General features: G+C 38.4%; 4 protein-coding genes across 6 annotated transcripts; 2 read left to right on the top strand and 2 right to left on the bottom strand.

Moving 5' to 3' along the window:
* Window positions 1–1303: 1303 nt before the first annotated feature.
* LOC143864353 (peroxidase 64-like) lies at window positions 1304–3694 on the bottom strand. Its single transcript, XM_077375278.1, has 4 exons — window positions 3479–3694; window positions 2951–3139; window positions 2098–2260; window positions 1304–1704 (listed from the first exon to the last, which is right to left on the bottom strand). Exons 1-4 carry the CDS (start codon window positions 3683–3685, stop codon window positions 1310–1312), a joined length of 954 nt encoding a protein of 317 aa, XP_077231393.1. The 5' UTR covers window positions 3686–3694; the 3' UTR covers window positions 1304–1309.
* A 1198-nt stretch (window positions 3695–4892) lies between these two features.
* LOC143864287 (peroxidase 64-like) lies at window positions 4893–7716 on the bottom strand. The gene is made up of 4 exons (XM_077375202.1): window positions 7486–7716; window positions 6859–7047; window positions 6142–6304; window positions 4893–5559 (listed from the first exon to the last, which is right to left on the bottom strand). Exons 1-4 carry the CDS (start codon window positions 7690–7692, stop codon window positions 5165–5167), a joined length of 954 nt encoding a protein of 317 aa, XP_077231317.1. The 5' UTR covers window positions 7693–7716; the 3' UTR covers window positions 4893–5164.
* Window positions 7717–11654: 3938 nt separating this feature from the next.
* On the top strand, window positions 11655–21835 carry LOC143864197 (putative disease resistance protein At1g61300). 3 transcript variants are annotated; one of them, XM_077375083.1, is made up of 4 exons: window positions 11655–11860; window positions 12504–15235; window positions 15322–15377; window positions 21512–21835. In XM_077375083.1, exon 2 carries the CDS (start codon window positions 14223–14225, stop codon window positions 15162–15164), a length of 942 nt encoding a protein of 313 aa, XP_077231198.1. In that variant the 5' UTR covers window positions 11655–11860; window positions 12504–14222; the 3' UTR covers window positions 15165–15235; window positions 15322–15377; window positions 21512–21835. The 3 variants fall into 3 exon arrangements, with proteins under 3 accessions (XP_077231198.1, XP_077231197.1, XP_077231196.1); XM_077375082.1 differs by lacking the exon at window positions 21512–21835 and adding an exon at window positions 15463–15799; XM_077375081.1 differs by lacking the exon at window positions 21512–21835 and having other exon boundaries at window positions 11656–11860; window positions 15322–15799.
* A 1220-nt stretch (window positions 21836–23055) lies between these two features.
* LOC143864191 (pentatricopeptide repeat-containing protein At5g47360-like) lies at window positions 23056–25107 on the top strand. Its single transcript, XM_077375075.1, has one exon. It carries the CDS (start codon window positions 23132–23134, stop codon window positions 24545–24547), a length of 1416 nt encoding a protein of 471 aa, XP_077231190.1. The 5' UTR covers window positions 23056–23131; the 3' UTR covers window positions 24548–25107.
* The last annotated feature ends 244 nt before the right edge of the window (window positions 25108–25351 follow it).

A 25351-nucleotide genomic window follows, 5' to 3' on the forward strand; every position in this document is an offset into this window, starting at 1 on the left:
TCTATCTAACCTTGTGCGGCCGCTCTCTTCTTCGTTTCCTCCTTGTTCTTCCTTCATTCTGAATCGAAAAAGCATAGAAGACACGGAAATCGAATGGCGCTGAATCGGCAACACAGAATTATGGATTTAGGTTTCTCTCTAAGCAAGAATTTTGGCGAAATCAAATTAAAACCTAAGCTTCTCACAAACAACAACAACAAGGTTTTAAAATTGGGTTTTTTCTTTAATAGGGTTTTTTTTTATCATCCTAGATTTGCATGGTTGGCTTGATACCAACTGGAATATATTCCATTTCAAAAAAAATTTACAATCCATTTTAAAAAAATTTACTAGAATACAAAAAAGAATATTTAAAACTCAGTTCAACTAGGATGATTGATTTAGGTGGAGCTTCTACTACCTCTCTAAGAAAGATAGGCAAAAAAGATCAACCCCTTTATTTATAGAAAAATACCTTCTAGAGTTATACTTGTAACAAAACTCTAACCAGTGTAACTAATTTAAATACCTCTCTAGAAAGATCTCAACCTATTACAAGGCCATAAATACGAACCCATTTATTTATATAAAAATACCTCCTAGAGTTTTACTAGTAACAGAAGTCTATGCAATGTAACTAATTTAAATACCTCTCTGATAAAGAACTCGGTCTATTATAAGGCAATAAAGACCCCAACCAGTCAACCACTATAGAGAAATACCTTCTAGAGTTCTACTCATAACAGAACTCTAATCAGTGTAATTAATTTAAATAATTACTAATCTTGATGTAATTAACATAGGACTACACTAAAATATCTTTGTTTAATTAAGATAACATGCACTCATTAACCTTATAAACTTAATTGAACACTTGGTCTGTGGGTAATTCCAATGATCTCACGCTCAATCCCTCCTCCCGCCTAAACCATTGGTCTAAGATCGATGGTTGCCACATAAGGTCTTACAATAATTCCTCAAAGAAAACCTAAATTGGTACCAAACAAGCTAACCCAATTACTTGCCACATGAGGTCTTACTATAATTCATCAAAAGAAATCCAAATTAGTATCAAACAAGCGAAGCCAATTACTTCTCCAATTTTTTAAAACATGAATGGCATTTTAATTACCCCATCAAAGATTGTATAAGCTTATACAATTGTGCACTCTCATCAAACTCAAAAGGACATAAACCCAAACCTTCTACTTATTCCTTGCACACAATAAAATAGGAAAGAAGAGAAGAACAAGAGAAAAGAGCTACCAGCTTGACAGATTTCCTCACTTATTTGAGGTTCACTGCAATCTAAAGACATGGGCCCTCTTATCTAATTAACCACTCTACAATCCAATCTCACCTCTTGCCCCCCATTTAGGCTACTCATTCTGATCATGGACTTGGCAAAAGATTCTTTAAAAGCTTCTTGTGAACTAGCAAACTTGTAGACTAGAGCTTTGGTTTGAGAAGTAGACATCAGAGCTTGGTCTGAAGAGAACAAGCTCTTCCCTTGAATGAGTAGCTTGTAGTATGTGTTATCAAATGTGGCGGATGAACAATCCATGGTAGATCCCGCGTTCTTCACCGTGTTGTGGGCAGGACAAATGTTCCTTAGGCTCGCCGCAAAAGTTGGATTCAATGAAGGATCAATGTCATGAGAGGCGTCAAAGTTGTGGATTCTGTTCTGGAAGGAAGAGCAATGAGAGAACCCAAGAGTGTGGCCTCCTGCATATTGCGTTAAAAGTATACAAAATTAAATAATGCCCTCTCCAACAGCTTAAGCTTTTGGAGTAATTGGTTGTTTCACATCGTATCAGTGCAAAGGTCCTGAGTTCAAAACTCCTTGATATTAAAATTCCATATATAATGGCCAACCCAAAAGAGGGGCCATGTGTGCCACGTGTAGGCCAACCCTAAAAAGAGGTCCTACAAGTGAAATGGATTGTTAAAGCACAAAAGATTAAATAAGGCCGTCTCCAACTGCTTAAGCTTTTGGAGTAATTGGTTTTTTCACATATTGGATAGGTGTAATTTTTTATCACTGGAAAAGACTACAAATTTAGAGTTCAAACCCATTTGTAGAATTTAAAGACATGAGATTTAGGGTTGTTGGTTTACCAGAGAGAGCTACTAGATCTTCTCCTGAGAGGCCTCTTTGAGAAAAGCTTTGAATCAGTTGTGAGAAGTTAAAGGTGGGCGCTGGCAATTGTCTTGTTTCACTTGCCAATGAAGTTCTTCCATCTTTCCTTCCTTTAGGTACGTCCCAATTAGGACCTCCAGACTAATAAACAAAAATATAATTAATCAGTATTACAACACTACAAGAAATATAGGTTTTGGCGACTTATATACTAAATCCATTTCCAAAAACCCAAAATCCGTCACTATAAGTAATTACCGACAGAAAAACTTTTATCTGGGTTTTTTTTTTTCCTGGGATTTATGTGGGAGAAAAAAAATCCAAGGAGATTGGTGGAAAAAAAAGAAGTCCTAGAAGTATCCCGGTAAAATACAAAGTCGCTTTGTTTGGTTGCTTGAACTGTTGGGAAGAACAAAATTCTTCTCAAGCTTATTTTTGGTTCCTGGGATTATTTTAGTTCCTGGGAGATTTTTTTTTCCTTCCTGAGGTTTTGTGCGGAGTTATTTTGGTTCCTGGGATTATTTTGGGCCCACCAACCAAACGTGGGTTTCCTGAGGAAATCCCTCAAAAGTCCCAAGAATTAGAAAAAACCCGGCAACCAAACAGACTACGGTTTTCACGACGGAAATTGTCACTAAATAAAGACAGATATAAAAAAGAAATTAATTTTTAATTTTTTAGCGACGGTTAAAAGAAACTGTTGCTAATATATTTTGTGATGGATTTATGGGGGTGTCTATAAATCTATAGCTAAAAGGGGTTTTCCTTGTAAAGCAAACATACTAATTTTTGAAGCAATTTGGACTCAATTTGGTCTTTTCCTCAACTCACCAGAGCCACTGCATCTCTTGCTGCTAGAGCTAGAATATCTGCACATGAAACCACCCCAGGGCACAATTTTTCGACTTCCTTTTTCGCACTGTCTATGACATAGAATGAGTGTAGAGATACATTAGGAGGCCCATCTTTCTCCGCAGTGTTCTTTCGGACTGAATTAAGCAGCACAGATGCATCACAACCCTTCAAAAAAAATTTTAATTAGATAAAATCAATCTAATGAGATAGTTTGGACCACACATGAGGGTGCACACAAAAATACATGTACATATACATGTTATATATACAAGCGCAGAGATGATATTTCACTCTCTTTTCCAATGTTTCCACCCACTTTTGTTTGTCTCTCTCTCTTTTTGAATGGCTACTTCTGTTTTTGTTGGTCAATTCTTGACGCTATACCTTTATTTTCAGGAAAAAACAAACAAAAGGAGGCGACAATGCAATTAGTTTTGAGAAAAGACTAACGCAATGGGTGCGAAATGGGGTGGTACATGTTTTTGGAGAGAGAGAGAGAGAGACCCTAATGAAACAATCATGGAAATGCATCCTGAGAAGTGCTGCAGAGACCGTTTTGTCGGCCATCATCGCTTGCTTGACGACATTGGTGATGGTCGACTCGGCCTCAGGGCAAGTCTGATCATAGTAATTCAAGCTCAAGGAATCAACCAGGGAAGAAATGGAGAAAATGATGAGAAGTGAACACAATTGTGCAACCATGGATGCCATTGTCTATCTTTCCTTCTATTTGCTTCTCTTAAAAAGTGTTCGAAACCTTATAAGCTTAAACAGGTATTTATAGTTAGATAGAGAGAGTTGTTATAGATTGGAAGGAAATAGTGGTTTTGAGTTGTTATAGACTGAAATGAAATGGTGGTTTTGATGGAAAATTTGGTATAAAAGAATAGAATCTTATAATGGAGTCGTGTTCTTGAAGCATATGCATATTAGGTGACTGACTATATAATATGTCCCATATTTTTGTTTTGCATGACCAGACTCTACATTAGATTTTTGGAAAGAGAAATGATATTTCACCCACCCCCCCCCCCCCCCCCCCCCAAAAAAAAAAAAAAAAAAAAACAACAACAACAACAACAACAAGGTTTTAAAATTGGGTTTTTTTTTATCATCCTAGATTTGCATGGTTGGCTTGATACCAACCGGAATATATTCCATTTCAAAAAAAAATTATTGGAATACAATCCATTTCAAAAAATTTTACTAGAATACAAAAAAGAATATTTAAAACTTAGTTCAACTAGGATGATTGATTTAGGTGGATCTTCTACTACCTCTCTAAGAAAGATAGGCAAAAAAGATCAACCCCTTTATTTATAGAAAAATACCTTCTAAAGTTCTACTTGTAACAGAACTCTAACCAGTGTAACTAATTTAAATACCTCTCTAGAAAGATCTCAACCTCTTACAAGGCCATAAATACGAACCCATTTATTTATATAAAAATACCTCCTAGAGTTCTACTCGTAACAGAACTTTATGCAATGTAACTAATTTAAATACCTTTCTGATAAAGAACTCGGTTTATTATAAGGCAATAAAGACCCCAACGGCTTTATTTTTAGAAAAATACCTTCTAGAGTTCTACTATAACAGAACTCTAATCAGTGTAATTAATTTAAATAATTACTAATCTTGATGTAATTAACATAGGACTACACTAAAATATCTTTGTTTAATTAAGATAACATGCACTAATTAACCTTATAAACTTAATTGAACACTTGGTCAGTGGGTAATTCCAATGATCTCACGCTCAATCCCTTCACCTGCCTAAACCATTGGTCTAAGCTCGATGGTTGCCACATAAGGTCTTACAATAATTCCTCAAAGAAAACCTAATTTGGTATCAAGCAAGCTAAACCAATTACTTGCCACATGAGGTCTTACTATAATTCATCAAAAGAAATCTAAATTGGTATCAAACAAGCCAAGCCAATTACTTCTCCAATTTTTTTAAAACATAAATGACATTTTAATTACCCCATCAAAGATGGTATAAGCTTATACAATTGTGCACTCTCATCAAACTCAAAAGTATATAAACCCAAACCTTATACTTATACCTTGCACAACATAAAATAGGAAAGAAGAAAAGAACAAGAGAAAAAAGCTACCAGCTTGACAGATTTCTTCACTTATTTGAGGTTCACTGCAATCTAAAGAAATAGATATGGGCCCTCTTATCTAGTTAACCACTCTACAATCCAATCTCACCTCTTGCCCCCCATTTAGGCTACTCATTCTGATCATGGACATGGCAAAAGCTTCTTTAAAAGCTTCTTGTGAACTAGCAAACTTGTAGACTAGAGCTTTGGTTTGAGCAGTAGACATGAGAGCTTGGTCTGAAGAGAACAAGCTCTTCCCTTGAATGAGTAGCTTGTAATATGTGTTATCAAATGCGGCGGATGAAGAATCCATGGTAGATCCCGCGTTCTTCGCCGTGTTGTGGGCAGGACAAACGTTCCTTAGGCTTGCCGCAAAAGATGGATTCAATGAAGGATCAATGTCATGAGAGGCATCAAAGTTGTGGATTCTGTTCCGGAAGGAAGAGCAGTGAGAGAACCCAAGAGTGTGGCCTCCTGCATATTGTGTTAAAGTATAAAAGATTAAATAATGCCCTCTCCATTGGCTTAAGCTTTTGGAGTAATTGGTTGTTTCACATAGTATCAGTGAAAAGGTCCCGAGTTCAAAACTCCTTGATATTAAAAATCCATATATAATGGCCAACCCAAAAGAGGGGCCACATGTACCACGTGTAGGCCAACCCTAGAAAGAGGTCCCACAAGTGAGATGGATTGTTAAAGCATAAAAGATTAAATAAGGCCATCTCCAACGGCTTAAGCTTTTGGAGTAATTGGTTTTTTCAAATATTGTATAGGTGTAATTTTTAATCATTTGAAAAGAGAGGAATTCTAGACTGAAGGGAGCCCTTGCAAAAAAGAGGTGAAAGGGCTCTCCAATTGGCTACACATCACCATCATGCATTAATAACGGCTGAAAAGTCAAACATGATGGTGATGTGCAGCCAATGGGGGAGCCCTTTCACCTCTTTTTTGCAAGGGCTCCCTTCGGTCTAGACTTCCTCTTAAAAAGATTATAAATTTAGAGTTCAGACCCATTTGTAGAATTTGAAGATATGCGATTTAGGGTTGTTGGTTTACCAGAGAGAGCTACTAGATCTTCTCCTGAGAGGCCTCTTTGAGAAAAGCTTTGAATCAGTTGTGAGAAGTCAAAGGTGGGAGCTGGCAATTGTCTTGTTTCACTTGCCATTGAAGTTCTTCCATCTTTCCTTCCTTTAGGTACTTCCCAATTAGGACCTCCAGACTAATAAACACAAAATATAATCAGTATTACAACACTACAAGAAATATAGGTTTTGGCGACATATATACTAAATCCGTTGCCAAAAACCCAAAATCCGTCGCAATAAGTAATTAGCGACAAAAAAACTTATGTCTCAACAAAAGGCATCTCTAAAGGTTTTCGTGATGGAAATTGTCACTAACTAAAGACGGATAAACAAAGAAATTAAATTTTAATTTTTTTGGCAACGGTTAAAAGAAAGGGAAATGATAAATGATCCCCTTTGATTTCATCACATGGGACACCCAGCTGATTGTAAGTGGCAATTAGGTCACTCCATTCCTTCAAATGTGAAGTACATCAGCACCTTTTCAGTCATAGATACATTGTAGCTGGGTGTCCCAAGTAATGAAAAGGGGAGCATTTATCATTTCCCCAAAAGAAACTGTGCTAATATATTTTGTGATGGATTTATAGGGAGTATAAATCTATCGCTAAAAGGGGTTTTCCTTGTAGTGCAAACATACTTATTTTTGAAGCAAATTGGACTCAGTTTGGTGTTTTCTTCAACTTACAAGAGCCACTGCATCTCTTGCAGCTAGAGCTAGGATATCTGCACATGAAACCACCCCAGGGCACAATTCTTCGACTTCTTTTTTCGCGCTGTCTATGACATGGAACGAGTGGAGAGACACATTAGGAGGCCCATCTTTCTCCGCAGTGTTCTTTCCGACTGAATTCAGCAGCACAGATGCATCACAACCCTTCAAAAAAGAAAAGAAAAGGTTAATTAGATAAAATCAATCTAATGAGATAATTTGGACCACACATGAGGGTGCACTCACAAATACATGCACATATACATGTTATTATATATACATGCCCAGAAATGATATTTCACCCTCTTTTCCAATGTTTCCACCCACTTTTGTTTCTCTCTCTCTCTCTTTTTCATTGGCTACTTTTGTTTGTCACTTTTTGTTGGTCAATTCTTGACACTATCCCTTTATTTTCAGGAAAAAACAAACAAAAGGAGGCGACAATGCAATTAGTTTTGAGAAAAGACTAATGCAAGGGGTGAGAGATGGAGTGGAAATATCATTTTTAATACATGTTTTTGTGTGCGCACGCATGTTTGTGTGTGTGTGTGTGTGTGTGTGAGAGAGAGAGAGAGAGAGAGAGAGAGAGAGAGAGAGAGGTACCCTAATGAAACAATCATGGAAATGCATCCTGAGAAGTGCTGCAGAGACCGTTTTGTCGGCCATCATCGCTTGCTTGACGACATTGGTGATGGTCGACTCAGCCTTAGGGCAAGTCTGATCATAGTAATTCAAGCTCAAGGAATCAACCAGGTAAGAAATGGAGAAAATGATAAGAAGTGAACACAATTGTGCAACCATGGATGCCATTTTCTATCTTTTCTTCTATTTGCTTCTCTTAAAAAGTGTTAGAAACCTTATAAGCTTAACCCAGTATTTATAGTTAGATAAAGAGAGTTGTTACAGATTGGAAGGAAATAGTGATAGACTGAAATGGAATGGTGGTTTTGATGGAACATTGGTATTAAAGATTAGAATCTTATAATGGAGTCGTGTTCTTGAAGCATATACATATTAGGTGACTGACTATATAATATGTCCCATATTTTTGTTTTGCATGACCAGACTCTCCATTAGATTTTTGGAAAGAGAAATGATATTTAACCACCCCCCACCACCCCCCTCTCTAAGTAATTCTGCTCATCTTTCTCTAAAATCAGAGAAATTCACATTAGCTTTGTTTCTTTCAACGTCAAATGGGTGTAAAACAAATTTTACTCCCATTATTAAGTAAAAAATGGGTGTAAAATTTAGGGGTGCAGCTTGGGTCGGGCAAGGGTGAGCTTTTGCTAAAAATGAATTGTAATCAGCTCGAACCTGACCAATTTTAAGGTAAAAACTCAACCTGAATTCCAAAAAAATCGACTCGAGATAGTAAAATTTGTCTTACGCTCATTTTTTAAGTGGAAAAATGCACAATAAATTTGTTTTACACCCGTTTTGCATCGAAAGAAACTTCGTAAAATGAAGTCATTTTTGGGAAAAGACCAAAAATGGGGTGGAAATGTTGAGAAATGGGGTCAAAATCGAGTATAACCAAATGAATATATGGAAGAAATGATACTACATAATTGGGATTATTCATGTAATGGGCACAACTGTTGATATGCAGTAATGTGCTAACGCCAATCTGATTGAACAATCCTAGCCATTCAATAACATGAAAATGGATGGTTAAGAAAAAAATGGTAAACTTTACATGCAAGGGAGGGGTGCCTCTAAGGTAAGGGTTTGGATCAATGCAGATATATATAATATGAGTGGGCCCGATTATATTGTCTCTAAATTATTCTAAGGGAGGGGTTTGCTTATCAAAACAAGAGAATAATCCTGTCATATGGTGGTTAAAACACATGCTTCAATTGTACTAAAAGACTCCTCTAACCATTAAAGACAATGGGTGTGGAAAGGCTTCTGTATGAAGGCATCAACCTCTGATTTTTGTGATTGAAAATTGAGAAAGAAGAATAATCATGTTTACGCACTGAATCACAGAATAGTAACTCTCTCTGATATCTATTTGATTAGTTATATAAGGGAAGGGAAATCCCTTAATTTCGCATCATTTGCCAGTTCCATTACGCCTTTATGGACCCTAATCGGATCTTAAAAATATGAATCAGTCGGTTTAAAATTAGTGTTCACTATCCATTTCAATCAAATCAAATCTTGAGGATTCGATTAAAGGGTTGTAATCAACTAATCATTTTCATACAAGTTTCGAGTTCATGAAATGCAAGCGATTCAAGTTCTTCATGAAATGCATCATCATCATGGTTTAAAATTTCGGTTTCGGTAACCGTTTCGGACGCCACCAAAAACCAAAATTTGGTAATTTGGTTCCAAATTCCGAAATTTCGGACCGAAATTTTTAAACACTTTTTTTTTAATAAATAATATCATTAAACCGAAATTTCTGACAGGACCGAAATTTTGGTCCGAAATTTGGTAAATGGCGAAAAATTGAATTTCGGAAATTTTCGGTTTCAGTCCCCACCGGTATCCGAAATTTCGGATTTCGGTCAAAATTTAAAACCATGATCATCATCACATTTAGTTAATAAATATATATATTCCAATTTGATAGAGACACCCCGATTAAAGTGTGAAGGGACACGGGTTTCTACCTTTGAGTGAAAGAAACAGTACCTCTAATAATAAAGTTTTTAAGGACCCGTGACCTTAAAGTCACAGCATTTGGGATCGAAACCACTGTTTAACGGAAAAAAAAAGAGCAAAGAACAAGAAGATATGATAATTTGGAAGGACTGTGAAGGACTATCAAAGTTTGTAGTCCACCCTAAATGGCACTGGTTAATTAATTTGGGAAGATTACACATTACTAGAGTGGGGTTTCAAAAGAATTGGTCGTTCAATTTTTAGCGAAATTCAGTATTTTTTTTTTAAAGTACAGTTGGTGCACTCATAGGATAATCTAACCCGTTTATTTGCTGTGATATATAGACAGTAAATCATTTCCATAGGATGATCCTAACCCTCCGAACCCTCCGACCTGTTAGGGCTCGCGACATTGTAGAAACATCTATAGATTGGACTAGCCTCTAATCATAGTCTTATTACTTAATTAGAGCTTAGAGAAGGGAAAAAAAATTGACCATGTTAGTTTTTGTTCCTGGTGGGACCCACCAAGTGAAACATAGAGGGAAATTCGGTTGTTAGGGAGGAAACATCAAAGGCAACGGTCTCAATCTGAGTTTCGTTGAACGCTTATTTTTCAAGTTTTCCAAGTTTGCTTATTTTCAATTGCACGTCGAGCAAATCGTGTGGTTTATCATTTTTTCAACTTTTGCTAATTGTAAGTGTCGGTATAGCGGGTTTGATGGGATTTGGACGTGTTATTATTATCGTCAAGGTGGGAAATGATTGGGTGTATATAGCGCCGCTTATACACTGGAACATTGTGTATGTACTGATCGGGTGTGGGTCCAGTGCTGACTATGATCATTTCCATAGGATGATCGCAACCCTCCGATCTATAATATGTAGTTTTTCTTAGATCGGAGGGCTAGGATCATCCTGTGGAAATGAATTTTTTTGGACACTATCTATTGACGATGTGACCCATCAAATGGACGGTTTGGATCAACCTAACACTTTATTTTATAAAACATGGGTGGGGTTTAACAGGCTGTCAACAGGTTATTACAGTTCCCAAAAAGCTCTCACAAGCCCATTAAATGCTGAAAGACAAGCAAGGAGAGTGTGGAAATCAAAACATTGGAGTGCTGATATCATTTCTCTTCTTTATTCATGTGAGAATTTTGGGTCGTTGCTTGTCAACTGTAGAACCCTAGTCACATAGAGTAGGTGCGCGTAGAAACACGTAATAGGGTCACCGCCCTTGATATTTGATCCATTGGCCTTTCACTTTTTCAGAAACTGCCGTTGGATCAAATATCAATGGTGAAGTCTATTGAACCGGACATCCTTTTCTTCTTCATCAGGTAAAGTGAACTTTACTTTTTACCCATAAAAAAAAGAAGCTTTAGGGCCCGTTTGGATGCCGTGAAGATTTTGATTTGGATTTCTCACATTTGCAGCCCTTTTTTCATTGTGAGTTGGATCCGGATCAAATTCTTGGATTTCCAATTCAGCGACTGAGTGTGGAAAAAATCAGATTTTCAAATATCCTGCGAAAATAAGAAATTGAAAATCCACAGATATGGCAGTTTCTTTCACCCACTTTGCTCCTCACCCTCTCTCCTCCACTAGAAAGTATCCCCTTCCCTCTTTGTCTCCCTCAACATGAGCTAGCAGCTCTATTAATTTTGTATTCAAAACTCAATTTCAATTTCAAATCCAAATACAAAATATGAGGTATCCAAACGGGCCCTTACTTTCTTTCCATAGCTCAATCAGCTGAGAAGAAATTTTGTTATTTTTCCCACAATATTTGTGTACCCACTTGGATTTGGTGGATAGAAGAAGAAATAAACAACAATGGAAGTTGTCTTAACCAGAGCTGCTGGACCAGGACTGTAAATGAACTGAGCCGGATCACAAACATGTTTGGGTTCGGCTCATTAAAAATTCAGCTCGAGCTTGTTCGTTTACTAAACGAGATGAACCTAAGTCAAAAAATTAGGCTCGTCAAATAAACAAGCCGAACTTCGGCTCTGTATAGTTCGGCTCGGAGAAGCTCCAGAACTTTTTAAGCCTTAGCTCGTAACCAGCCCTTATAGTTTCAAAACCACACTCATTCGTTATTAGAAGTGGGCCCGCCCTCGAACTCTGAAAACCAAAACCCTTATACCAACAACGCCAGATGCGACTCAAGACTACTTTTTATCGCAAAAGCAAAACCCTCTTTTTCTTCTCGCGGCGAGACCAGTATCCATATGAGAAGAAAAGAAAAACCAAAAGCAAAACCCTAACGCCGCAGTCTGAGGAAGCAAAAACCAGTACTCTTCTTCTTCTCGGTGCGATCTGAGGAAAAAAACCGTAGCTCGAATTTGAGGTATGTTTTTCTATTTTTAAAGAAAGCAGAAGATTGGGTTTGAAAGGGTTTTAGGGTTTTAAAGAGTTGATGATTTTTGGTTTTTGATAGGGTTTTAAAAACCCACCTTCGTTTCTCTTCTTCTCTGACATTGAGGAAGAGAAGTCCCATTTTTCAACAAACGCTATCTTCGTTTCTCTATATGGGTTTTTTCTGTCCATTTATTTGGAATTTTTTCACTGATATCATGTTCTTGGAATGTGTTTACTAAACGAGCCGAACCCGAACCCAACCAAGCTCGACCTGGCTCGGCTCGGCTCATTAAAAGCTCGGCTCGGGCTCGTTCGTTTACTAAACGAGCAGAGCCGAGCTTGGCTCGAGTTTGGTTGAATTTTGGTGAGCCTAGCTCGAGCCCATAGTATTGGACTCGGCATGAACACGAGCCGAGCTCGAGTCGATGCTCAAACTAAGCAAGCTGAGCCCGAACACTCTAAAGTTCAGCTCCGCTCGGCTCGTTTGCAGCCCTACTGCTGGTTCAGCTATTGTGGAAATAGGGATGCGTTGTTATCTTCATCTTAAGCTCCGATATGACTGCTTTTCATTTTAATGATTTAATTGAGATTTTTAAGAAGGGATTTGAAAGATTGGGTTTCGGGAAATGCAGGTAACAATAGCACGTAGAAGAGGAGAAATGGTCATGGGTGAAGTGGATCGGTGGCTCACACACGTCAATAACATTGAAGCCGAAGCAGTAAAATTGTTGAACTTGATAAATCAAAGGGATGCGGTGAGGGGTTTCAATAATTGGAAGAACCGTGTTAGGGAGAGAAACAAAGCCCTGTTTCCTTTCTAACCAAAGCCCACGGTTCTTCTTCAGATAAGACTTCCAATTTAATCACTGCTTGACACTGCATCGAATACATTCGCTCCCTGCTGCAATATGATTTTAAGACCCTCTTGGTCACCATAGGAATCACTACTTGGTCTGACTCTACTCTTTCCCACAAATCATCTAAGATCAAGAGGAATGTCTTTCATTGTTTCACTCTTTCCGATATCCTACTTGATTTAACAGAGAAGCTTTGTTCTTGGAATATCAAGCTTAACTTTTTTACTATCTCGACTTGACACCGTCACAATTACAACATCTTGAAAAAGCTTGTTTTCTTTCACTTCTCTGCATACTTCTTTCACATAGTCGTCTTCCCACCCATTCCATTATGTACATCCTGATCAACTCATTTTAGATGGATTAAGCTTTTCTACTGTATCATACAGTTTACCTCCTCCAAGCATAAAACTGTCATTTATTGGAGATTTTAAACCTTTTGAATCTATTAGACCAGCTATTGAGGGGATCTTTAAAGCATTACGTGATGAGAATATTCCAAGTTTTTTCAAGAGGTTGTAACGGTGACCGTGTCTCACGTTGAATTAAAAGAACTCCAAGTCGAGATAGTAGAAAAATCAGGCTTAGTATTCCAAGAACAGAGCATCTCTATTAGATCAAGTAGGATATCAGAGAGAGTGAAATAAGAAAAGATATGCCTCTTGATCTTAGACGATTTGTGGGAAAGAGTAGAGCTAGACTAACTAGGGATTCCCTATTGTAGACACTACGAGGGTCTTAAAATCATATTAATAGCACGGGGCGAAAATGTATGCCATGCGATGCAGTGCCAGGCAGTGATTAAATTGGAATTCTTATCTGAAGAAGAATCGTGGGCTTTGTTGAGGGAGATTTTCAGAGAATGTGAGGGCTTGCCCATAGCAATTGTAACTGTTGGAAGGGCACTAAGGGGGCCGGGACCTCAGAAGGTGTTCCCATCACTCATGCTGAGTTATAATAGTTTGTCAGACGAGGAAATCAAGTTGTGCTTCTTATTTTGTTGTATGTTTCCAGAAAACCATAACATCAGTGTGAAGTTATTGATGAGATATGCAATGGGAGATATTTCCTTGATTATTTTACCACTGTGGAAGAACTAAGTTATAGGGTGAATAACTTTGTTCTAATACTGAAAGCTTTTTGCTTGTTGTTGGATGGCGATAAACGAAGATGGGTAAAGATTCATGATGTCATTAGAGATGTGGGTATTTCGATTGCATCGAATGATGCTCGCTGGTTTATCGTAAAAGCTGGTATGGGGAAGACACAGTTGCCGCGAACTGAGAGGTTGAAAAAATGTAAATGGATTTCATTAATGAGCAGTGATATTAATTGGCCCCCCAATCAGCCAAATTGCCCACGACTCAATACATTATTAATGCAAAACAATTGGAATTTGAAAGGAATCCCAGCCAACTTCTTTAGTGGGATGCCGAACCTTCATGTTTTGGATCTGAGCAACTCCCATATCTCATCACTTCCACCATCTCTGGTATGTCTTCAGAAACTTCAGACTTTGTGTTTAGACATGTGCATTCATTTAACAGATATATCTTTGGTCATAAATTGCCAAATCTCAAAGTACTTAGTCTAAGGTCATCTGGTATTCGTGAATTGCCACCCGGATTGATTGGATTCGGTACGGTAAACATCCTCGATTTGTCAAATACTATATCTCTTCAAAAGGTATCCGGATATTTGGAGAACATACATGCCTTGCAGGAGTTATACATGATAAATAGCTTTAGTGGGTGGGAATTTCCTTTCTTGCTTTTCATGTTTAGCAAATTAACTCGTTTATACCACATAGAGAATGTGGAATATCTGTCCCACGAATTTTCCAGTTCTCTCACTGAGATAAATCTAATAGAGTTTTGCATAACTGTGGGAAGTCCTGCTTATTTTGATTCGACATATCAAACAAACATGCAAATCACGACATCAAAGCCCATTTCAACGTGGGTTAAAGAGTTGATGCAAAGAACCGAGAACCTATCGTTGTTTAGCTGTCACCTCGATCACATGTGCAACATAAGGGGAATCGTCGGTGACTCGCTTCTAATCTTCCAAAACCTAAGGAAACTGAGAGTTCAACTTTGCCATGGCTTCAAAGATCTATTCTCAATCACTCTTGCTGCTCAAGGTCTCCAGCAACTAGAAATACTCGAAATAATTGACTGTCATGGAATGAAGCAGATAGTTGCAATGGCCGAAGGAGAGGAGCAAGTGGTGGATAAGAAGGGCTGGTTCCCTAACTTAATGTATCTATCAATAGAAAATATGCTCAATTTGACAAGTTTCTGCCAAGATGGAGTGCTTCTAGATTGGCCTTCACTGATATGCATCACCATAAAACTTTGTCTAAGGCTGAAGAGACTTCCTCTGGGGATTCAAAGTGCACTCAAACTAGATATGATAGGAGGAGAAAATGAATAGTTTCAGGGGATGGAATGGGAACAGAAAGGTGTCATGTCACGCCTACAGCCCCTTCATAAAGAGTACAAGAGGTAAAACAATATATGGTTTTCTTCTTTCCTTTCTCATGTGTTTCTTCATGTTTGGTTTCTAATCCATGGGTAGTCTTTATTTTCAGCATCCATTTGCACAATCCAAGTCAAGCATCAACTAGTTCGGCTGGTTGTCTTTAAGGCAAGTGTTGATTCCCCGGTTTGTTGAACAGTACATTTGAATGTTGATACTTGTGTCATTTGCAAATTGAATGCTCTTTTTTCAGCTTACAAATAATGGCTGTCTCAAAATGAGCCGGTTTTAAGAAAGACATAGGAAGAAATGAAGAAGAAAAGATGGTGGCAATGCTTCCTTGCTAAGGCTCCCAAGATGGAAATGCTTCTTAATTTATAAAATGTCGATTCATATGGTAGATGTTTCATCTTCTTTTTAATTAAGAGACTGCAATGGATGAACGATGTTTCCATGCTTTGTGTGTTTTGCTTGAACATGTGGCTGTGTGTAACATGGGTGATTTAATGGTCTTCATTGTGTCTGGAATAATGGGAGCAGCTCTTTTGATGCCGGATAAAATTTGAATGAATTTGTGTCTTTCTCCTTCAGTCTTTTTTTTTAATGATAACAATGATTCTATTCCACAAAATAGCAGTACAAAAAGGAGGCGACTTGACTCATTATAAAAAAAAAAAAGAATTGATGAAGAGCCCATATAAGGGCACTATAATTTAAAGTTGAAACCCATCTCCTCCAACTAATAATTCTCTATAAATACTTCCTTTTTCCAAAGTATCCACCATCTCGTGGGCTCGGGTGCGACGAGCAGGGGTCCAGGGGTAGAAAGTGCAGGCAACTGGTTGATGATTCTTGGGCTAAGCGTTGCTGAAATAACTACTAATCTAGATATAATATCGTAGGACTACAGTGAAATATCTTTGTTTAATTAAGATAAGATGCACTAATTAACCTTATAAACTTTATTGAACACTTGGTCAGTGGGTAATTCCAGTAATCACACACTTAATCCCTTCTCCCCTAAACCATTGGTCTAAGATCGATGGTTGACACATAAGGTCTTGCAATAATTCCTCAAAAGAAAATCCAAATTGGTATCAAACAGGCTAAGCCAATTACTTCTCCATGACATTTTAACCACCCCATCAAACATGGTATAAGCTTCTACAGTTGTGCACATTTCATCAAACGCAATAGGACAGAGACCCACACCTTCTGCTTATGAATTGCACATCATAAAAAAAGAAAGAAGAAAAGAGCAAGAGAAAAAAACTACTAGATTGACAGATTTCCTCACTTACTTGAGGTTCACTGCAGTCTAAGCACATTGGCCCTCTTATTTAATTGACCACTCTACAATCCATTCTCACCACTTGCCCCCCTGTTAGGCTACTCATTCTGATCATGGACTTGGAAAAAGCCTCTCTAAAAGCTTCTTGTGAGCTAGCAAACTTGTAGACTAGAGCTTTGGTTTGAGAAGTAGACATCAGAGCTTGGTCTGAAGAGAACAAGCTCTTCCCTTGAGTGAGTAGCTTGTAGTATGTGTTATCAAATGTGGTGGATGAAGAATCCATGGCTAATCCTGCGTGTGGGTAGGACAGACGTTCTTCAGGCTCGCTGCAAAACTAGGATTCAACGAAGGATCAATGTCGTGAGAGGTGTCAAAGTTGTGGATTCTATTCTGGAAGGAAGAGAAGTGAGAGAACCCAAGAGTGTGGCCTCCTGCATATCTGTAGGTGTAATTTTTGTCATTTTAGATTCAGATCCATTTGTAGAATTTGAAGCTATGAGATTTAGGGTTGTTGGTTTACCAGAGAAGCATACTAAATCTGCTCCTGAGAGGCCTCTTTGAGAGACGCTTTGAATCAGTAGTGAGAAGTTAAAGGTGGGAGCAGGCAATTGTCTTGTTTCACTTGCTATTGAGACTCTTCCATCTTTCCTTCCTTTAGGTACCTCCTAATTAGGACCTCCAGACTAATAAACACAAAATATAATTAGTATTATAACATTACAAGAAATATAGGCCTTGGCGACTGACTACATCCGTCACTATTAGTCACCAAAAACCAAAAATCTGTCCCTATAAATAATTAGTGATGGAAAAACTTCCTTCTAAGCAAAATGCATCGCTAAAGGTTTTTGTAACGGAAATTTAAGGAAATAGCAACTGATTAATTTCCATCGTTAACTGTCACTAATTAACGACGGATATAAACATCACTAAACTGTATTTAAAAAAAGAGATTATTTTAATTTTTAGCGATGGTTAAAAAACCTTCTCGCTTCCGGTTCTTCATCTAGGCTGCCCAGCAATCCAATTACAGACATAGCTGGCTAATGTACAGTAAAGTGTTAGAACCAATTTTCCTTTTTTAGAATTTTTTCTTTAATTATGTCATTTCCATATTCTAATAGGTTTCCTTAATTTCTTTTCTTATTTTGGTGATTTATGTTTCCTATTTCACTTTCTTCAGTTTCTATATAATGTAGATGCCGTGTGGTTATTCATCAAGGAATAATCAAATTTAGTGCAGTTAGCATATTGGAGGCCGAGTTTCCTCGAATTAACTCATTGGAGGCCTGAGTTTTCTCAAATTAAGTTATTCTTTCCCTTTTCTCTATCATCTTCTCTATTTTCTTTTCTGATAGAACGGGGTTCTACTTCTATCCAGTTGGTATTAGAGTGGTTTCTTGGTGGATGTATCTTACACTGTGTCAAGGATCTAAAGGCTTATTCCATGACTACGGGAAGTGAGAATCGATCGTCTCCAGAATAACAATCCTTGGACGCGAGGTATGCGAAGTTCGAATCACAACTTGAAACAAGAATCCAATCCCTTGAAGAAAAATTGTGAAAAATGTTTAGGGAATTTCTCTCAAAATCCCAATCCTCCCTAGGTGCCGTCACTTGGTGTGAAGTTAGAAGAACCTCCATGTTTGCAGAAGTTAAGTGAAGAGTTCGATGAGAGCACCGTCGAAAGGCTTGCACAATCAAGGGAATCTTTGTGTGTGTGTTATTTTTTTATTTTTTGAATGGATTTCACAAATGGTATTTACGAAAAAAGGGTGGGGTTCAGGAACTCACAAGAGGGAAGGGTTAGGGATTAGGGTTATTGTATGGGGTTTTTCGCTACCCATCTTTGTTGGAAAGATACTAAAGCTTTGCTTCTTAAATTCATGGGAAATCAGACAATTTCTTACTTCCCTTCATAAGTTCAAATCTGTGTATAACGATATACGTGCGTGGATAACGATATAACGATATCTGTGCAACTCGAGCCGGGTTTTACCCGACCCGCATTGACCCGACCCGAAAATAGCCTGGGTTGGGTTCAGGTTTCATGGGTTTCGGGTCGAGCCGGGTTTGAAGGGGCCCGACCCGACCCGAGTTACATAAGTTATAGTATGTACATTTTTTTCTATTGTTAGTTAAAAGTTAAAAGTGAAAACCCACGCACCCACTGTTATTGTATGTGAGTGTAATTTCTGCTTCTATGAGTTGAGTTGATTCAAGTGTTTGATTCAGCATTGTTTGATTGTAATTACAACATTATTTGATTACAACATTGTTTGATTCAAGTGTAATGTGAGTGTAATTACATCATTGTTTGATTCAAGTGTACTGTGAGTGTAATTTCTACTTCTATGAGTTGAGTTGCCTTGCCAAACAAGAATTTTCCTTAAAAAATTGCGTCAACGTGAAAAAACCCGACCCGACCCGACCCGACCCGACCCGACCCGAGATTTATCATGGGTAGGGCCGGGTTTGGGAATCGTGGGTTTTCCGAAAAAAAACCCGACCCGACCCGACCCGAGATATTTCTCGGGTAGGGTTGGGTTCTCCAGAACCCGACCCGAGTTGCAGCCCTAATACTGAGTACCGGTTGCCTTTTTATTAATGTTTCATATTTAATGTTAATTATAATAAAAACGGAGAAAAGTTTTCTAATAGAAATTTATGCCTAAAATCTCTCCACATACCAATATTCTCTCTTCAATATATCTCTGACGTCTTCTCCTGTGTACTTTTTCTTCTTTCCTGTTTTCTTCCTCCCTACCTAGGGGTGCAACTCGACTCGGGTTGGGTCGGATTGAGGCCAACCCAACCCAATCCAACCCGAGGAACCCATTTTTCCAACCCAACCCGATTTCCAACCCGGCTGGGCTCAACCCGACCCAACCCGATTTGCAATTCATGCACATGTTTTTTGTGGGCTCCACTTTTTTTTTTTTTTGCTCACATTATTACACAGGCATCCACCATATAAAAACTCTTTGTAACTGAACTGAAGGATAAATTTATGTTGAAATTTAAGCACATTTCTAGCTTCAATGGGAAATGTGTTCAGTTGAAATCAAGTTTTAAGCACATATCGGAATTGGAAATTGGGTTTCGGGTCGGGTTGCCCAACACCCCAACCCGACCCAAATTCGGGTTGAACCCGACCCGAGTTGCACCCCTTATCCCTACCTCTCTCCCTCTTATCTCTCTTATGTCACATGCTCCCTGTACTTTTTCTCATATTTCTCCATAACAGCACTCATCTCCACTGTTAATTAGTTGCATCTCTTTCTCAATTTTATTAGTTATTCTAATGATATTTAAAAGGGTAAATGATGCTCAAAATAATAAACTCCCTAATTTTAGACTAGGTGCCAATATGAAAAAGGATGAGTGTCAAATTATAAAATCTTTAGAGCAATTGTTTCTGTAGGCCCTTCCAGAGCATCCATTTTCTTTAAGGAAACAGAGACTTGAGTCTCTCACAACATCTCCTCGTTTTACATTTCCACAACATGGAAAAAATCTAAACTAGAGAATCAAATAGCAATGGGAGTGACCCAGAAATCCATGTAATCTCTATTGGGAAGCAAAAGAGAAATAAGAAGTGAATTTTGGATTCTCAGGACGAGATTCCTCTTTTCTGTTGTGTGTGTTAAGCAAAATTCGGGTCTTGGTATCAAAATTAGGCCCCTAAATATATGTATTTTACTTTTGGCGTAGGTGTCTATGTTAAAAATGGATGATGGAATAACAGATTGGGTTTTAAACATGAAAGCCAACAGTGGGAGAATCTGTCCAAACCGATCCACACTAGGATTAGGGCCTTAATTGTTCTGTTTGCGTACCAAAAAAAAGATAACAGTGGCGTTATAATAAAAAATTACATTCAAATGAAGGGTGTTACCCCATCTGATTTAACACCCCAACTAGATTAAAATAGTCGTATGTCTATTGAAATGCAAAGAAGACTAGAGAATTGCCATTTCCTTAATTCCAATAGTAACTAAAGGAATTGGACTTGGACTTGGACTGTTTGTATCACACAGAATCTGCCCAAACTGATTCACACTAGGATTAGAGCCTTAATTGCTCTGTTTCTTTGCTGCAAATCGCCTTAGATTACTCTTTCTGTCACTGATTTTGGAGGGAAAAAGATTTCGGCCGACGAGGAGGAGATGGAGTTCTGCAAGCAGCCGGACGGTTTATGTTATCGGCCGTGAGTATCGAGGGAGTTTTCCGCACACGTTCCCGAGCTCCCACAGGCCTAAACCCGAGGAAACCATGCTGAGTGGATCCGGAGATTAGGAGTTTCAGTGAGATGGAGATGGAGATTCCGGAAAAGAAAAGATAGAGAAAATTGTCTAGAGGAAAAACCGGGAGAGAAGACTAAAGAAGGGTAAAAACGAGAAGGTGGGAGAGATTTACTCGAAGATTAGAATAATTTTCCGTTTACTTGCAGAGACCTATCTCAATTAAACCCTCACTATGACGTTTGAACTGGAAATAGAACAGTACCTCAACCAAGATCATGGACAGTAACCCAACGTTTCAGCCACCCTAGGATTTATGTGAAAAGAAAAAAATCAGAATGGTTTTCTTATCAGCTGAAGCACTAAATGTAACATGCATTGGCCTATGTCTCTGTCCAAATGCGTCCCTATATGTGAAAAAGATTTACTTTTGCATGCAACGGCATGTGTGTGCACACATGTGATAATAGGTTCTTGTTTATTCAATATTACAAATTTACAATTGCATTTTTATGACACATTCAGTTTATGTTCTCAGTTTAAGCTGTTGGGTAGCTTTAAGTAGTTTCATAATACATGAAACTTCATTATTTCCTCATTGTCTGGGACTTTATGATGTTGGGTATGTTAAGATTCCACAGTCTAGCTCATGTTTTCTTGTTATCTTGTTTACTCAATATTGTATTTTCTATAAATCTCAAAGACATGAGCCTGGCATATTATCATTTCTCATTTTCATTTTTTTTCCCTTGTTGGAAATTACATAGTTTTTCAGGAGGTTCCACTCAGATACACAATTTTTCAGGAAGTTCCACTCAGTATATGTAGACGCAGTTTCAAACCCATTTCATGTACCGGGGAAGAAAATAACACCCACAACTTTCGCCGAAATAGTCAGTACTATTGTGAAGTCTATTGGGTCGAATGTGACCATGTAAAATGACACAGCCTTGTAAGGTTAGAATTATCAGAACCCCATTTGAGAATTATGAAGTTTCTTTACATTTTCTTTTTAATTTTGTTCCACCTACACATTGAGAAACTCATTGGGAGAAGAGGTAGTTGAGCTCTACCAGTTTCAACTTTTAAAAGCTATGTAGAAGTGGTTTTGAGCAAGGATTTTAACACCCACACCTCCCCTTTACAATTGTCTATCTTCTCTTGGCAACATCTCTATCCTTTTACCTGTTGCACTCTTGAATGGATACTCAAAACGTGATTTGTCACTAAGCTTGAAACATGGAAGATCATGTCTGTCATTAATCAATGTTGAATACATACTTTAGTTTGTAACTGACTGTTATCTTCATTTCTGCATTATGGTAATGCTGTTTGGATCCAATTTGAATGGTGGTTGAACCGGTCTGGATCTAGCTGGGACCTTTACATTTCGATCATAAATGGTGGCCGGGCTAGTCTGGATCTAACCGGGAACCTTTCGGTTCGATCATCATTCATCGCTAGTGTTTTTTCATAACATTGCCCGATTTGATTGCAATATGAACTGGTATTCCAATTCCGCCTCAACTGGAATGAAATTTTTATACGAATCTTTTTAGGCTACTGATATTGGCACTACTATGTTTTGATAATTGCAATAACTCATCTTGTCTTTTATTATTATCATCTAAACGCTGTCAAGTGTTATTACAGTTCCCAGAAAGCTCTCAGAAGGCAAGTAAAAAAGAAAAGGACAAATGAGTTTGTGCAGTTATTAAAATATGGTAGTGCCAATATTAGCTCCCTTTTGTTTAAAGGGAAATGATAAATGCCCCGCATTTTCTTTACATGGGACAGCCAGCTGCAGTGTACCTGGTAATCGGGTCCATTGAATCCTTACCTTTTAAATATTTAATTCAGTTTTTTCCATTCCCTTTACAATGGAATCAGAATCGGAATAAGATGCTGCTTCAAATTCCTGACTACATCGATGCAGCCTAATTTTTAGTGGTTTAGTAGCTGTTCCAATCCCCTTTGTAGACGTGGATCCCTATAATTATATATGGGTCAAGAGATCGAAAGCAAGGCCTACAAAGTGGACGGTTCAGATTAATCATAGGAGAGACCCACTATGCCATTTGGATGATCCTAACCATTCAATTTGTACCATTATATTGGAGGATTAGGATGATCCTATAGTGGAGATTTTAAATTGACCCCCTAGAGCTGCTGGAGTAGTAATAAGGTTTTGCCGTTTGCGGCTGTTTAAATAACAAAAGACAAGGTAGTTTAGTGTAATTATCAAACAATGGTACTGCCATTATCAATGCCCAAACAAAAAAGCTTCTCTCATTATTAGAAGCTCTGGTTGCTGAAAAAACCACACTAGAACCCTCCTTCCTCGATTCCACATTCCATCAACATTCACATTTTTTTCAAGTAAAATCATGGCCGTCCATTCAATCTCTCGATCTCTATTTCATCTCCATCGTTCCAAAAACCTCACTACCACAGCTGAGAGCTACTGGAACCTCTTACAGAAAAACCCTTCTGAAAAAAATCTCGAGAAAACTCTCAGTGAGACTAGCAAAAACTTAGACGCATCCTCAGTCGAAAAAGTCTTACAAAAATCCTCTCTAGACCGGTCTCTCGCCCTCCGGTTCTTCATCTGGGCCGGCCAACAATCCAATTATAGACACAGCCGTTTAATGTACAGTAAAGCCTCTGAATTTCTCAAAATTTCTCAATACCCAGAAACCCTAACCCACATTTTGGATGATTACAAAAGAGATATGTCATGGGTTTCAGTCAAAACATTCAAAGTGATATTCAATCTCTGTCAAGAAGCAAAGCTCGCTGAGCTGGCATTAGGGTTTCTTAAAAGGATGGGGGAATTCAATTGTAGGCCAGATACTGCCTCTTATAATGTATTAATCAGACTTTTCGCGGAGAAAAACGATATGGGTTTTGCAGAGGGGTTGATGAGGGAGATGAGGATGATTGGATTATACCCAGATATGATCACTTGTGTTGCCATGATTAAAGGATTTTGTAATGTGGGTCGGTTAGAGGACGCCCGCTGGGTTTTCGATGAAATGCCTAAATGGGGGTGTTTGAGGAATGTAGTTGTTTATTCGGCGTTGCTTGAAGGGTTTTGTAAGGGTCAAAGGATGGAGATGGGGATTGAATTGTTGAGTGAGATGGAGAAAAAGAGTGAGGGTGGGAGTGGTTGTGAGTGTGCGCCGAATGTTGTTACTTACACGACGTTGATTCAGAGCTTTTGCGAGAAGGGGAGAGCAAAAGAGGCGGTGGAGGTTTTGGATCGAATGGGGAAGCATGGGTGTGTTCCGAATCGAGTCACAGTTTGTACTCTTCTCGATGGTCTTTGTAAAGAAGGATATGTAGAGGATGCTCATAAGGTGATTGATAGAATTGTGGGAGAAGGAAGTCTTTCGAGTAGTCAGTGTTATAGTTCAATGGTGGTGTCATTGTTGAGATTGAGAAGTGTGGGGGAAGCGGAGAACCTTGTGAGGAGGATGTTGGCTGGTGGGGTTAGGCCGGATGGATTGGCGAGTAGCACTTTGGTAAAAGAAGTTTGTCTCGATGGGCGATCTCTTGATGGGTTTAGTTGGTATTATGAAATAGAGAAAGATTGTTTGTCGGCTGTTGATTCGGATGTCTACTCTGTTCTTTTAGCCGGGCTTTGTGAACAGGATCATTTGGTTGAAGCTGCAACTCTGATTGATGTAATGGTTGAGAGAGGAATTCGACTGAGAGCCCCTTACGTTAATAGGATAGTTGAACACCTGAAGAAGACTGGTGAAAATGACTTGGTTTTGCGTCTTAGGAGTATTGGAGGATGATGGAAGGCAGGGGCTGATGCCGTTACAGAAGATATCGGTTTGTTAATTATAACTTTGGGCGGATTTTTGGGTGGATTCGATGTAATCGAACACTTTATTTCAGAAGGTATTCTGCATCCCTACTTCAAGGTTTATTTTTCTTTAACAATTTTTCAAGGATTCTTAAGAAGCTCTGCTACTGAGACCAAAGTGCTATATATTCACTTATTCCATCTGGCGTTCCCGGACTTTAGATTCTAAAGATCCTGATATTCCATTGCCCAATTAATATGGATTTGTAGAAACTGGATTTCTGTATACATACTATCAATTCTTTTACAGGAAAATCCAACTCCACTCTTGGCCGGTGTTCGCACACGAGCGTGCTAGAGCTGGTCTGTCTAATTATTATGTCCTTTCTATTCTGGTATGTTGACCTGTCATGAAGCTAGCTTGATACTTCATTTGTCTATAAGGAGCTCATACCATAAGGCTGAGAGCTTCATTTATACAGCATAAGGTCTGCATCAAGGGGACAATGTAATGCGTAAGGTAATACAATTAACTCTTCTTATTGTTATTGTGGTCAAATCTTCTTACTGGTGTCTATTGGGTGGGCGGAATATTAAGGGACGAAAAGGGGGATTTACTGATGTCATACTCCGGTCCCATTGGAAATGCGACGCAAATGAGGCAGAAGTGAGAGCACTCTTGTTTGGTTTACAATGGTACGTACCTCACTTTTCTAAACCTCTGATCGTTGAGGGCGATTCATCGAATGTAATCTCCTGGACTTTGGGCAATTCAAAAGGGCCATGGCTTCTG

The sequence above is a fragment of the Tasmannia lanceolata genome, unplaced genomic scaffold (assembly GCF_043159265.1).
Source record: "Tasmannia lanceolata isolate RefF3 unplaced genomic scaffold, GAP_Taslan_0.1 ptg000048l, whole genome shotgun sequence".
Taxonomy (NCBI): domain Eukaryota; kingdom Viridiplantae; phylum Streptophyta; class Magnoliopsida; order Canellales; family Winteraceae; genus Tasmannia; species Tasmannia lanceolata.

Excerpts from the sequence above, each read along its gene's own strand:
- LOC143864191 (XM_077375075.1), top strand. The coding sequence starts at position 23,132 with ATGGCCGTCCATTCAATCTCTCGATCTCTATTTCATCTCCATCGTTCC.
- LOC143864287 (XM_077375202.1), bottom strand. The coding sequence starts at position 7,692 with ATGGCATCCATGGTTGCACAATTGTGTTCACTTCTTATCATTTTCTCC. Across the intron at positions 7,048-7,485 it reads TCCATGATTGTTTCATTAGG|GGTTGTGATGCATCTGTGCT; the intron begins GTACCTCTCTCT and ends TCTTTTTTGAAG. Across the intron at positions 5,560-6,141 it reads AGATCTAGTAGCTCTCTCTG|GAGGCCACACTCTTGGGTTC; the intron begins GTAAACCAACAA and ends CACAATATGCAG.
- LOC143864353 (XM_077375278.1), bottom strand. The coding sequence starts at position 3,685 with ATGGCATCCATGGTTGCACAATTGTGTTCACTTCTCATCATTTTCTCC. Across the intron at positions 3,140-3,478 it reads TCCATGATTGTTTCATTAGG|GGTTGTGATGCATCTGTGCT; the intron begins GTCTCTCTCTCT and ends TTTTTTTTGAAG. Across the intron at positions 1,705-2,097 it reads AGATCTAGTAGCTCTCTCTG|GAGGCCACACTCTTGGGTTC; the intron begins GTAAACCAACAA and ends CGCAATATGCAG.
- LOC143864197 (XM_077375083.1), top strand. The coding sequence starts at position 14,223 with ATGTCTTCAGAAACTTCAGACTTTGTGTTTAGACATGTGCATTCATTT.